The sequence below is a fragment of the Macaca thibetana genome, chromosome 4, assembly GCF_024542745.1.
Source record: "Macaca thibetana thibetana isolate TM-01 chromosome 4, ASM2454274v1, whole genome shotgun sequence".
NCBI lineage: Eukaryota > Metazoa > Chordata > Mammalia > Primates > Cercopithecidae > Macaca > Macaca thibetana.
In genome coordinates, this window is record NC_065581.1 from 80,749,217 (window position 1) to 80,763,319 (window position 14,103).

The following is a 14,103-nucleotide window of genomic DNA, read 5'->3' on the forward strand; positions in this document are numbered from 1 at the left end:
ACTATAATGACTATAACATCACTTGATGTATGTGTTTGATATAAGAACTTCTTTAGGTGTGGACATTAGCACCACACAGATGGGGATACATATATGAATAAACCAGCTTCACATGGCTCCTCAGGTCCGGGCATATTATACTGGCAGAGTCCAAGATATTTTAGTGGGTCAGAATTTACATTTCCATGGAAAGCATATTTTTAGACAATCATTTCAAAGACTGACTTAAATCTGTTTTCAATCAGCCTTTCAGGTGCTACTTCAGATGTTTTCTCAGAGTTCCAAAAACCAAAGATGATCCAAGTTTTTATTTGGACAGAGCAAGCTTAAAGCTCTAAAAACAAGCACATCCCTAAACTCTCTTCAGAGGCTTCCAAACCTGAATTACTCTTATTTTTTGCCCTAAATATTAAGAAATAACTTAGGCCAGTATTGCTCCTCCTACATTCCCCAAATATTCTCTGGGCTAGTTCTAATCTGGCCAAAAAGCTAAATAAACCTAAAGGTGACAGAGAGCTCTGGTACCACTTTCACTCAGACACTGGAGAGCAGGAACATAAAGGCAGGAGTTCTGAAGGTAGCAACATGAATTCTAATGTTAAAAAACCTGAAAATCAAATAGGCCAGATACATTGCAATCTCTGCTATAAAATTATTAAAATTAAGTGAAGAGAAAGTTGATGAATTAAGTGAAGATAAATATACATGAATAAACACTGAAAAAGTACCTAAACACTCTGACATGCTGTTACATAACGTAAAAAAATTTAAAGACCTTAACTCCCAAGTAATTTTAGCAATCCTGAAAGGAACATGAAAATAGCGGCGAGACTAACTAACCTCCAAAGAGATCCACTTCAGCAGTGACAGCAGTAACAGTTGTAGTAGTGGAGGCAGAAGCTGAGGCAGTTGCAATTTCAGCAGTTGTAGTAGGAGGGGTAGGTTCTGGTGCAAATGGATCTGAAATCTGTGCTTCAGAGGGAACAGAGGAAAGTGCAGCCAAAGAATCTATATTTCACCAGAGACACACAGCAAATGGAGAGAAGAAAAGCAGAGGACAAAAGATATACCAGACTCCAAATGATCAAAATGAGGACAGTTGTTACACACAGAAGTCTGTCAAAATGAAAGTTTAAAAACAAAGCTTTACTCACCCTCTCCCAAAAGGTCTATCGATGTCCATTGCATGGAAGCATATGAATAAATAAGAGCTAAAGTTGAAACATGCAACCATACCAATGTCCAAGCCAGATAAGGCACTAACTAAAAAAACCTTAGCTTTATGTGTCTTTTACACCATTTGTCATTAAAAACATAAATATGCTACCTATTATCATGGAACTTTCAAGCTAGATGGGACCTAGAGATCCTCTAGACCAAGTTTCACCTATAGACATGTACCCCAGATTTTATTAACAAGCAAATGGGTCACAAAACTACTTGTGCTATAGCTAACCTTATACATGAAGATATCAAAGTCATACGATCACATAATATTGATGAGTTTTCAAATACATGTTGGTAAATAATTTTAATTCTAATAAATTCTGGCAGTAATCCCATATTTCTCAAAAAAGTAGAAATTTCACTTTAAGCATATATAAAAAGAAACTGTTTTCCCATGTTTAAAATACACAGACACACAACACACACTTATTTGTGCTTCTGCAATATGAATTTACCATGAAAAAAATAAAAATAAAACACTCTATTATGGAGCCAAAGATGAGCATTTAAAAAATCCTCTGTAATCTTTCAGCCGATTGGGTTCATCGCCAGCCTGTAGAAATGCCAAATCTTACATGCACAATTTAAATTAAATTTACTAAAATGAATTTGCTAAAATTTGGTTGCTTTACACCAACAGGAAGAAAACGCTATCATTACAATATGTCCCCTGAAATAAAAATGTGTGATAGTACCTATAACCTCCAAGAAAAATTTACAGACATCTGAAATGGCTATGGTCCTTGGAAATGAAACCATCCAATTAGGCTTATAGACTTTTAGAGTTTATAATTTACTGCCTAGTTATACAGAATTCAAATATGCTTCAATAATAGAAGTGGCTTGATCTTATCAAACAAGATTGAGAAAACAATTTTTTTTTTTTTGCTTAGTCAAATGAACAAACACATATCTGTTACAATTTAGCATCACCTTTAACCATGACTGGGTATCTACTGGGCAAATTATAGAAGTTTATTTCAATTTCTTAAAGTCTTAAAATTTTTTATTTTATTTATTTTTTATTATTATTATACTTTAAGTTCTAGGGTACATGTGCATAACGTGCAGGTTTGTTACATATGTATACTTGTGCCATGTTGCTGTGCTGCACCCATCAACTCGTCAGCACCCATCAACTCGTCATTTACATCAGGTATAACTCCCAATGCAATCCCTCCCCCCTCCCCCCTCCCCCCCTCCCCATGATAGGCCCCGTTGTGTGATGTTCCCCTTCCCGAGTCCAAGTGATCTCATTGTTCAGTTCCCACCTATGAGTGAGAACATGCGGTGTTTGGTTTTCTGTTCTTGTGATAGTTTGCTAAGAATGATGGTTTCCAGCTGCATCCATGTCCCTACAAAGGACACAAACACATCCTTTTTTATGGCTACATAGTATTCCATGGTGTATATGTGCCACATTTTCTTAATCCAGTCTGTCACTGATGGACATTTGGGTTGATTCCAAGTCTTTGCTATTGTGAATAGTGCCGCAATAAACATACGTGTGCATGTGTCTTTATAGCAGCATGATTTATAATCCTTTGGGTATATACCCAGTAATGGGATGGCTGGGTCATATGGTACATCTAGTTCTAGATTCTTGAGGAATCGCCATACTGTTTTCCATAATGGTTGAACTAGTTTACATTTCCACCAACAGTGTAAAAGTGTTCCTATTTCTCCACATCCTCTCCAGCACCTGTTATTTCCTGACTTTTTAATGATTGCCATTCTAACTGGTATGAGATGGTATCTCATTGTGGTTTTGATTTGCATTTCTCTGACGGCCAGTGATGATGAGCATTTTTTCATGTGTCTGTTGGCTGTATGAATGTCTTCTTTTGAGAAATGTCTGTTCATATCCTTTGCCCACTTTTTGATGGGGCTGTTTGTTTTTTTCTTGTAAATTTGTTTGAGTTCTTTGTAGGTTCTGGATATTAGCCCTTTGTCAGATGAGTAGATTGCAAAAATTTTCTCCCATTCTTTAGGTTGCCTGTTCACTCTGATGGTAGTTTCTTTTGCTGTGCAGAAGCTCTTTAGTTTAATGAGATCCCATTTGTCAATTTTGGCTTTTGCTGCCGTTGCTTTTGGTGTTTTAGACATGAAGTCTTTGCCCATGCCTATGTCCTGAATGGTACTACCTAGGTTTTCCTCTAGGGTTCTTATGGTATTAGGTCTAACATTTAAGTCTCTAATCCATCTTGAATTTTTGTATAAGGAGTAAGGAAAGGATCCAGTTTCAGCTTTCTACTTATGGTTAGCCAATTTTCCCAGCACCATTTATTAAATAGGGAATCCTTTCCCCATTTCTTGTTTTTCTCAGGTTTATCAAAGATCAGATGGCTGTAGATGTGTGGTATTATTTCTGAGGACTCTGTTCTGTTCCATTGGTCTATATCTCTGTTTTGGTACCAGTACCATGCTGTTTTGGTTCCTGTAGCCTTGTAGTATAGTTTGAAGTCAGGTAGCGTGATGCCTCCAGCTTTGTTCTTTTGACTTAGGATTGTCTTGGAGATGCGGGCTCTTTTTTGGTTCCATATGAACTTTAAAGCAGTTTTTTCCAATTCTGTGAAGAAACTCATTGGTAGCTTGATGGGGATGGCATTGAATCTATAAATAACCTTGGGCAGTATGGCCATTTTCACGATATTGATTCTTCCTATCCATGAACATGGTATGTTCTTCCATTTGTTTGTGTCCTCTTTGATTTCACTGAGCAGTGGTTTGTAGTTCTCCTTGAAGAGGTCCTTTACATCCCTTGTACGTTGGATTCCTAGGTATTTTATTCTCTTTGAAGCAATTGTGAATGGGAGTTCATTCATGATTTGGCTCTCTGTCTGTTACTGGTGTATTAGAATGCTTGTGATTTCTGCACATTAATTTTGTATCCTGAGATTTTGCTGAAGTTGCTTATCAGCTTAAGGAGATTTTGGGCTGAGACAATGGGATTTTCTAAATATATAATCATGTCATCTGCAAACAGGGACAATTTGACTTCTTATTTTCCTAACTGAATACCCTTTCTTTCTTTCTCTTGCCTGATTGCCCTAGCCAGAACTTCCAACACTATGTTGAATAGGAGTGGTGAGAGAGGGCATCCCTGTCTTGTGCCAGTTTTCAAAGGGAATTTTTCCAGTTTTTGCCCATTCAGTATGATATTGGCTGTGGGTTTGTCATAAATAGCTCTTATTATTTTGAGGTACGTTCCATCAATACCGAATTTATTGAGAGTTTTTAGCATGAAGTGCTGTTGAATTTTGTCAAAAGCCTTTTCTGCATCTATTGAGATGATCATGTGGTTCTTGTCTTTGGTTCTGTTTATATGCTGGATTATGTTTATTGATTTGCGAATGTTGAACCAGCCCTGCATCCCAGGGATGAAGCCCACTTGATCATGGTGGATAAGCTTTTTGATGTGCTGCTGAATCCGGTTTGCCAGTATTTTATTGAGGATTTTTGCATCGATGTTCATCAGGGATATTGGTCTAAAATTCTTTTTGTTGTGTCTCTGCCAGGCTTTGGTATCAGGATGATGTTGGCCTCATAAAATGAGTTAGGGAGGATTCCCTCTTTTTCTATTGATTGGAATAGTTTCAGAAGGAATGGTACCAGCTCCTCCTTGTACCTCTGGTAGAATTCAGCTGTGAATCCATCTGGTCCTGGACTTTTTTTGGTTGGTAGGCTATTAATTATTGCCTCAATTTCAGAGCCTGCTATTGGTCTATTCAGGGATTCAACTTCTTCCTGGTTTAGTCTTGGAAGAGTGTAAGTGTCCAGGAAATTATCCATTTCTTCTAGATTTTCCAGTTTATTTGCATAGAGGTGTTTATACTATTCTCTGATGGTAGTTTGTATTTCTGTGGGGTCGGTAGTGATATCCCCTTTATCTTTTTTTATTGCATCTATTTGATTCTTCTCTCTTTTCTTCTTTATTAGTCTTGCTAGCAGTCTGTCAATTTTGTTGATCTTTTCAAAAAACCAACTCCTGGATTCATTGATTTTTTGGAGGGTTTTTTGTGTCTCTATCTCCTTCAGTTCTGCTCTGATCTTAGTGATTTCTTGCCTTCTGCTAGCTTTTGAATGTGTTTGCTCTTGCTTCTTTAGTTCTTTTAATTGTGATGTTAGAGTGTCAATTTTAGATCTTTCCTGCTTTCTCTTGTGGGCATTTAGTGCTATAAATTTCCCTCTACACACTGCTTTAAATGTGTCCCAGAGATTCTGGTATGTTGTATCTTTGTTCTCATTGGTTTCAAAGAACATCTTTATTTCTGCCTTCAGTTCGTTATGTACCCAGTAGTCATTCAGGAGCAGGTTGTTCAGTTTCCATGTAGTTGAGCGGTTTTGATTGAGTTTCTTAGTCCTGAGTTCTAGTTTGATTGCACTGCGGTCTGAGAGACAGTTTGTTATAATTTCTGTTCTTGTACATTTGCTGAGGAGTGCTTTACTTCCAATTACGTGGTCAATTTTGGAGTAAGTGCGATGTGGTGCTGAGAAGAATGTATATTCTGTTGATTTGGGGTGGAGAGTTCTATAGATGTCTATTAGGTCTGCTTGCTGCAGAGATGAGTTCAATTCCTGGATATCCTTGTTAACTTTCTGTCTCGTTGATCTGTCTAATGTTGACAGTGGAGTGTTGAAGTCTCCCATTATTATTGTATGGGAGTCTAAGTCTCTTTGTAAGTCTCTAAGGACTTGCTTTATGAATCTGGGTGCTCCTGTATTGGGTGCATATATATTTAGGATAGTTAGCTCTTCCTGTTGAATTGATCCTTTTACCATTATGTAATGGCCTTCTTTGTCTCTTTTGATCTTTGATGGTTTAAAGTCTGTTTTATCAGAGACTAGGATTGCAACCCTTGCTTTTTTTTGTTCTCCATTTGCTTGGTAGATCTTCCTCCATCCCTTTATTTTGAGCCTATATATGTCTCTGCGTGTGAGATGGGTCTCCTGAATACAGCAGACTGATGGGTCTTGGCTCTTTATCCAGTTTGCCAGTCTGTGTCTTTTAATTGGAGCATTTAGTCCATTTACATTTAAGGTTAATATTGTTATGTGTGAACTTGATCCTGCCATTATGATATTAACTGGTTATTTTGCTCGTTAGTTGATGCAGTTTCTTCCTAGCCTAAATGGTCTTTACATTTTGGCATGGTTTTGCAATGGCTGGTACCGGTTGTTCCTTTCCATGTTTAGTGCTTCCTTCAGGGTCTCTTGTAAGGCAGGCCTAGTGGTGACAAAATCTCTAAGCATTTGCTTATCTGTAAAGGATTTTATTTCTCCTTCACTTATGAAACTTAGTTTGGTTGGATATGAAATTCTGGGTTGAAAATTCTTTTCTTTAAGAATGTTGAATATTGGCCCCCACTCTCTTCTGGCTTGGAGAGTTTCTGCCGAGATATCTGCTGTTAGTCAGATGGGCTTCCCTTTGTGGGTAACCTGACCTTTCTCTCTGGCTGCCCTTAAGATTTTTTCCTTCATTTCAACTTTGGTGAATCTGGCAATTATGTGTCTTGGAGTTGCTCTTCTCGAGGAGTATCTTTGTGGTGTTCTCTGTATTTCCTGGATTTGAATGTTGGCCTGCCCTACTAGGTTGGGGAAGTTCTCCTGGATGATATCCTGAAGAGTGTTTTCCAACTTGGTTCCATTTTCCCCCTCACTTTCAGGAACCCCAATCAGACGTAGATTTGGTCTTTTTACATAATCCCATACTTCTTGCAGGCTTTGTTCATTTCTTTTTCTTCTTTTTTCTTTTGGTTTCTCTTCTCGCTTCATTTCGTTCATTTGATCCTCAAACGCTGATACTCTTTCTTCCAGTTGATCGAGTTGGTTACTGAAGCTTGTGCATTTGTCACGTATTTCTCGTGTCATGGTTTTCATCTCTTTCATTTCGTTTATGACCTTCTCTGCATTAATTACTCTAGCCATCAATTCTTCCACTTTTTTTTTCAAGATTTTTAGTTTCTTTGCGCTGGGTACGTAATTCCTCCTTTAGCTCTGAGAAGTTTGATGGACTGAAGCCTTCCTCTCTCATCTTGTCAAAGTCATTCTCCGTCAAGCTTTGATCCATTGCTGGCGATGAGCTGCGCTCCTTTGCCGGGGGAGATGCGCTCTTATTTTTTGAATTTCCAGCTTTTCTGTCCTGCTTTTTCCCCATCTTTGTGGTTTTATCTGCCGCTGGTCTTTGATGATGATGGTGACGTACTGATGGGGTTTTGGTGTAGGTGTCCTTCCTGTTTGATAGTTTTCCTTCTAACAGTCAGGACCCTCAGCTGTAGGTCTGTTGGAGATTGCTTGAGGTCCACTCCAGACCCTGTTTGCCTGGGTGTCAGCAGCAGAGGCTGCAGAAGATAGAATATTGCTGAACAGCGAGTGTATCTGTCTGATTCTTGCTTTGGAGGCTTCCTCTCAGGGGTGTACTCCACCCTGTGAGGTGTGGGGTGTCAGACTGCCCCTAGTGGGGGATGTCTCCCAGTTAGGCTACTCAGGGGTCAGGGACCCACTTGAGCAGGCAGTCTGTCCGTTCTCAGATCTCAACCTCTGTGTTGGGAGATCCACTGCTCTCTTCAAAGCTGTCAGACAGAGTCGTTTGCGTCTGCAAAGGTTTCTGCTGCTTTTGTTGTTGACTGTGCCCTGTCCCCAGAGGTGGAGTCTACAGAGACAGGCAGGTTTCCTTGAGCTGCTGTGAGCTCCACCCAGTTCGAGCTTCCCAGCGGCTTTGTTTACCTACTTAAGCCTCAGCAATGGCGGGCGCCCCTCCCCTAGCCTCGCTGCTGCCTTGCCACGATATCGCAGACTGCTGTGCTAGCAATGAGGGAGGCTCCGTGGGCATGGGACCCTCCCGGCCAGGTGTGGGATATAATCTCCTGGTGTGCCTGTTTGCTTAAAGCGCAGTATTGGGGTGGGAGTTACCCGATTTTCCAGGTGTTGTGTGTCTCAGTTCCCCTGGCTAGGAAAAGGGATTCCCTTTCCCCTTGCGCTTCCCAGGTGAGGCGATGTCTCGCCCTGCTTCAGCTCTCGCTGGTCGGGCTGCAGCAGCTGACCAGCAGCGATTGTCTGGCACTCCCTAGTGAGATGAACCCAGTACCTCAGTTGAAAATGCAGAAATCACTGGTCTTTTGTGTCGCTCGTGCTGGGAGTTGGAGACTGGAGCTGTTCCTATTCGGCCATCTTGCTCCGCCCCCAAGTCTTATAATTTTTACTATGTTGCTTAGAAATTAGAGAATTTCTTTATTAGCATTTCCCCGCAAAGCTGACTTTTCTATTGCTATGAAATGTTGCAGTTGTAGATGTTTTGTTGAGGCTAAAGTGCTGTCTAATCATCAAAAGATGAACATCAGGCCCTATAAGGTGCCTTTGTACTAATTATAAAAACATACTCCTGGGGCAAGGGGAGGGAAAGCATTAGGACAAATACCTAATGCATGCAGGGCTTAAAACCTAGATGACGGGTTGATAGGTGCAGCAAACCACCATGGCACATGTATATCTATGTAACAAACACTCTGCACATGTATCCCAGAACCTAAAGTTAAAAAAAAAAGAAATAAGAAAATTTACATGGTTTTCTCATATTTATCATTTTAAACAGGTTAAAGATGGTACCTTTCTTGTGTAAGTATAGTGATGACCAGCATAGTACTTGTCACAGAAGGAGCACTCAATCAATACTAGCTTTCATTGTAACTTGAGAACTATCTTAGTATTTATTTTAAAACAAATCTTATGTGTTTACCAAAAAAACTTTAACCTTATATAGTCATTTAAAATAATTGAAAAAAGCATAAAAATATGCTTTAAAAATCAAACTACTATGGAAACTGCTTTACCCCAAATTTTGGCCCATTAGCTTACCTATTGGGACAACTGATGTTTAGCCATGTGAACAGGCCCCATTTTGTCAGAAATATAATGTGGATCCAACTGCCTTTTTGGTTTTTTTTTTTTTTTTTTTTTTTGAGAAAGGATCTCACTACGTTGCTCAGGCTGGACTCTCAACTACTAGGCTTAAGTGAGATTCTCATCTCAGCCTCCTCAGAAGCTACATGCATGAGCCACTGTACCCAGTTTTTTAAATCCAACTGTCTTTGGTAAACCAGTGAGTTTGTTTTACTGTCTTATGGTTAAAATTTGAAAATAAAATAAAAGCTATATTCTAAAATAAAAGCTATAATATCTTAAAAAGAAAAAACAGGTACTCCCTGTAGTGAGACAGATTAGAAAAAGTAAAGCATCTCTTTCTCAAGGATAATGAGAAAGGCTCACAGCGTGGCTACAGAGTTCTGGCTGGATTTCAGTCTCCTTGCCCTGCCTTTGAGCAATGCACGATCTACATGTCCATATAGTACAGCCCTGGCTAAAACCATACTGCTCTGCTTTCTCTTTTTGTGTCTAATGATATTTTAATGTTTCAATCATCAATAGTTATATATTTCTAACTAGTAAAGGCTAAAATGTATACTAATGAAATTGGTTATTACAATCAATTCCTTACAATATTATGTGTCTTAGCAAAAAGTACTTAGAGATGAATATGAATAAAAATGTTATACTGCAATTCAACAAAATTTCACCTTTTATTTTTATTTTTTTCTTTATTTGGCATTCTTCTTTTGGTGTCAAAATTTTTTTTAAAAAGATAAAAATTATCTTCAGTTTCATGCCAGGGAATATGGAAAAGGGACTAGTTTAAGTTTCACTGTTTATTCATTAAACTTCTAACAAAGACAATAAGGTAATGAAAATAAATTATTAGCAAATTAAAATAATCAATGATGAAGCTCAGAATAAAAACATGAGTAAAAAAGAATGCCCTTATAAACCTCTTCAGCAATACTTTCCTTTACCAAATGAAATTTAATAAAGTTAAATAAAGCTGAAAGAACAATTTCATCTTAAAAATTGATAGCTGTAGCCTTAGGAGTTGAACATTTCAATATAGGGTAAGGTTTATATATTTAAAACGGAAATATGCCAACATTTTAAATGTTCTTATTTATAGTTAGCAACATTATTTCAGAACTGGTTATCTTTCTCTTATTTCTGTCACCAAAATAACTTGGAAATGAGATCAAGAGATTACAGATAGGACTTTTGATGTTATACTGACACACTGTTTAACAAGACCACCAAAGGATATTTAATTATTTAGAGAAATATAACTTATTTGACTTAGTCATTATTGCGCATTAAAGGCTCTGATTCTGCAATGTTAAGTTGTTACAGATCTTGTCTGCTAGTGATGCAAATAATCTCTGTATAGGAGAAAAGATAACCTCAAGGCTATGGTTTTTATTACCCGATAGAACATTAACAGCTTTCTATCTAACCTAGCCATCTTATTCTAACATTCCTTTTAAAATACCTATAAATACTCAGTTCCTCAAAATGTTCTTTGAGACAGCTTTATCGTCTTACTGGTTCCCCATTAGTGAGTTACTAAGTCTTTTATTTGTGTTGCTTCTATAGTTGTACAAGGCATGTCTTAAACTTTTTGAAAATTTTATTCTGATAGTTTGGTGCATCCATTAAAACCAATTCTTTGCAGCTTTGAGCATTATGAAGCAATCACTTTAATTTTTATATTAATATTAAATGTTTTGAATCAAATATTTGTAAAAGGCTGATTTTTTTTCCTGAGATCCATAAATAAAATGGGAATCAAGTGCTTAGATGTGATTCCTTTCAGTCAATCAGTTTAGGTATGGATTTTTTCTGGTACAAATAAGAATCTGTAAAAAGATTTCAACTGTATGAAGCCAAATACAATGTGAATAAAATCAATTCAGGCCTAAAAGAATCCAGGAAGGAGGCTACACCTGACCAAACCAAATTAGAAATGCTACCTTTGAGTAACCATAAATTAAGGGAAATACTCAATCCTCTAAGGCCTGAGTCTCTAGACAACAATTGCTAAAAATAATCAGAATTTTAGAGTAGTAATAAAAAGGAACAACAAAAAACCCACAAAACTTCCTTGTTGCAATTGTTAAAATTAAAACTATATGACTTTTGAATATTCTCACTATATTATAGGCACTTTCTCTGTCTCTCTCTCTCAATATATATTTCAATAAATAAATGCCATTCTTAGCATTTTCCCTCCAAGTTTCTAATACCATTTTGGATAATCAAAAGGTAAATATTAACAATTAGAGCCTAAGTAAAAACAATGAAATAAAATGAATAGAGAAATGACAAGGCTGTCCGGTTTCACTCACCTCCCCATGCAGTGGCTCCTCCAGCAGGTGGTGGTGGTGCTGGTGCTGCGGCAGCTGCTGCCCCTCCAGAGGAAAAGTCTGGCTGGAGGTCCAGAAGATCACTAGATGGTTTAGAAGTGCTAAAAGGAAAATAAAACATTAAAAACAGATTTTGAAATTTTATAACATAAAGGTGTTTTTGAATAAAGACATGCAGAAATCATCAAAGATTTTAGGTATTTTAAATGCAATAAAAGAATAATAATTTGGAAAGTATAGAGATATAGTATATACCAAAAGTTGGCAAACTACTTTTGTCAAGGGCAAGATGGCGAGTATTTTAGACTTTGAGGGCCAGTTGGTTTCTATCATTATTTGACTCTGCTATTGTAGAATGAGATTAAGACATAGACAATACATAAACAAATCAACAGGTCTTTATTCAAATAAAACTTCATTTACAAAAACAGAGAGTGGGCTGGACTTGATCTATGTGAAGTACCCTATAGGGAAATCAAAATCATAACCTTGAGGTTATTTTTTCTCTATTTCCCAAAATCTTTTGTATAGAAAAAAATTCATGTCTTGAGAAGAATTTATTTATAAACCAAAGGACACTAAAGAGAATTATTAACCACTAATTTATCTTTTTCCTACATTAGACTATAATATATCAATGTTTTGTTGAGGCAAAAGTGATGTCTAATCATCAAAAGATGAACATCAGGCCCTATAAGGTGCCTTTGTACTAATTATAAAAACATACTCCCTGGGGCAAGGGAAGGGAAAGCATTAGGACAAATGTAAGAGGACTCACCTAAAACGACTACTGCATTTTTTATTTTTACTCAGTTGAGGCTGTGCTTTTCAAAGCTTCTCTGTCTGTAGAAGTTCCAAGGAGCAGCCTTACTATTCAAAGTATAGACCTCAAAGCAGCAGCATCCTGGGACGTTGTTATAAATGCAAAATCTCAGGCATACCCTGTATCTACTACCTCAGAATCTTCATTTTAATCAGATGCCAAAGCAATTAACATGTACATTCAGATTTGAGGAGAACTGGCTTAAAGGTTACCAGGCCAGATGTGAAGCCATCAGGGTCCCAGGTTCCCTACCTGCCTTCATAAACAGCAGTTTCATCTTTATCTTTTTTTACATATTAGATTTCCAAGTAATATTCTTTTGAAGAAAGGATTCTGCTGCTTTTAAAAAGTAGTTTCAAAACCACTGAAAGCATTGCTTAGTTTTGATGTCCATTTCATAAATACAACTGGATTAAATAACAGGAAAGGAATACATATTTATTATTAATATATTAAAGCTTTTATAAGAAGCAATTTATATTAGAACAGTAACAGAAAGGACTTGGTTATACCAAGCTTGCTATTATAAAATGCAGAACTAAGCAAGTAGAGAGTAAAGCATGGGTTAACATGGGTACAGTACTTGGATTTCTTGCTCAAAGTTCAAGTCTCCAAACATAGGGCATTCATAATTAGAGTCAAAGATACTACAAAATGATACTAGAATCCTCTTAAGGCAAATGAACTAAGGAATTGACCTAAATTTATTATTTGAGGATACCCCTATGAGCTGGGGATTGATTTTAGGTGGCCTGAGATTTCAAAGAACGCACAGTCATCCCCAGATTTCTCACTACTGTTCTGATCTCTAGGTGCTATAAAAACTGATTAGGAATACCCCGAAGGCCTCCTCCTACCACCAGAGTGTGAGTTCCTCATATGCACTAGATAACTGGTTTAACAATTCCAAGTTTAGCATGCATGTGTGTGTGTGTGTGTGTGTGTGTGTGTGTTTAAAGCATTTTAAAATACCTTTTGAATTTCCCACAAGAAGAAACTAATTTTAGAAAACACTTTCCACATCAGTCAATTTCAGAAAAAAATTGTGTGTATCATTCTTCCATTTTCTTTCCCAGTTTGTGACACCAAGGTGATTTCTATAGCTTAGGTCTTTCTAATGATTTAAGAGGCACAGGAGTAAAACAATGTACTTTGTGTAGTAAAAACCCCAACGTATCACATTACTAGGATTAGATTTCCTTTGGTGAAATCATTTGGGTACAGCATATAAAAATAAAACCAAATTCTAATAAAATACTAATAAACAGTTAACTGCGTATTTATTAACCAACCTGACTGGGACAGCCGCAGATGCAGTTGCAAATAAATCAACCGGTGGGGATGTGTCAATAGTTTTAGCTGGTGTAGAATTGGGTGATGTAACAGTTGTGGCTGGAGAAGACTGAAAGTGAAGATGCACAACACACTTGAGTCAAATATGAATCTACAGGATACGGAGCAACAGGACTTTTCTTTGTATACCCATGACACGCCCAGAATTTTTTTTTTTTTTTTAATTCTTTGTGGAGGAAAAAAAAAACTCAATAAAATTTGAAATCAATAATTGTAATAAATAATCAATATTGGCTAAAACATGTTACAAATTTTAAATGTAACATATAAAATGATAAAATATTTGGCTTAACATTGCAATGTCTTCCATTCATTAATTAAAATAAAAGCTAAATATATTTCTTGAACATAAAATTATTAGGAAAGATCTTAAGCTGCAAAAAATTTCAAATATTATCAATTGTAATAATTGCTAAAAAAAATGTCATTATGTTTTCTTGTCATCCTAAAAAGATTTCATGT

General features: G+C 37.0%; 1 protein-coding gene across 20 annotated transcripts in view; it reads right to left on the reverse strand.

Annotated features, from left to right (window-relative positions):
• Nucleotides 1-14,103, reverse strand: part of SNAP91 (synaptosome associated protein 91) — a 166,693-nt gene that overhangs the window by 46,681 nt on the left and 105,909 nt on the right. For 19 of the 20 annotated variants that reach the window (XM_050788125.1, XM_050788136.1, XM_050788131.1 and 16 more), the window contains exons 12-15: nt 13,581-13,690; nt 11,448-11,566; nt 1,155-1,169; nt 841-1,008 (exon numbers count right to left, since the gene is read on the reverse strand). In XM_050788125.1, coding sequence (XP_050644082.1) covers nt 841-1,008; nt 1,155-1,169; nt 11,448-11,566; nt 13,581-13,690 — 412 coding nt within the window. The remainder of the gene's footprint in view (nt 1-840; nt 1,009-1,154; nt 1,170-11,447; nt 11,567-13,580; nt 13,691-14,103) is intronic. The other variant, XM_050788129.1, reaches the window with a different exon arrangement.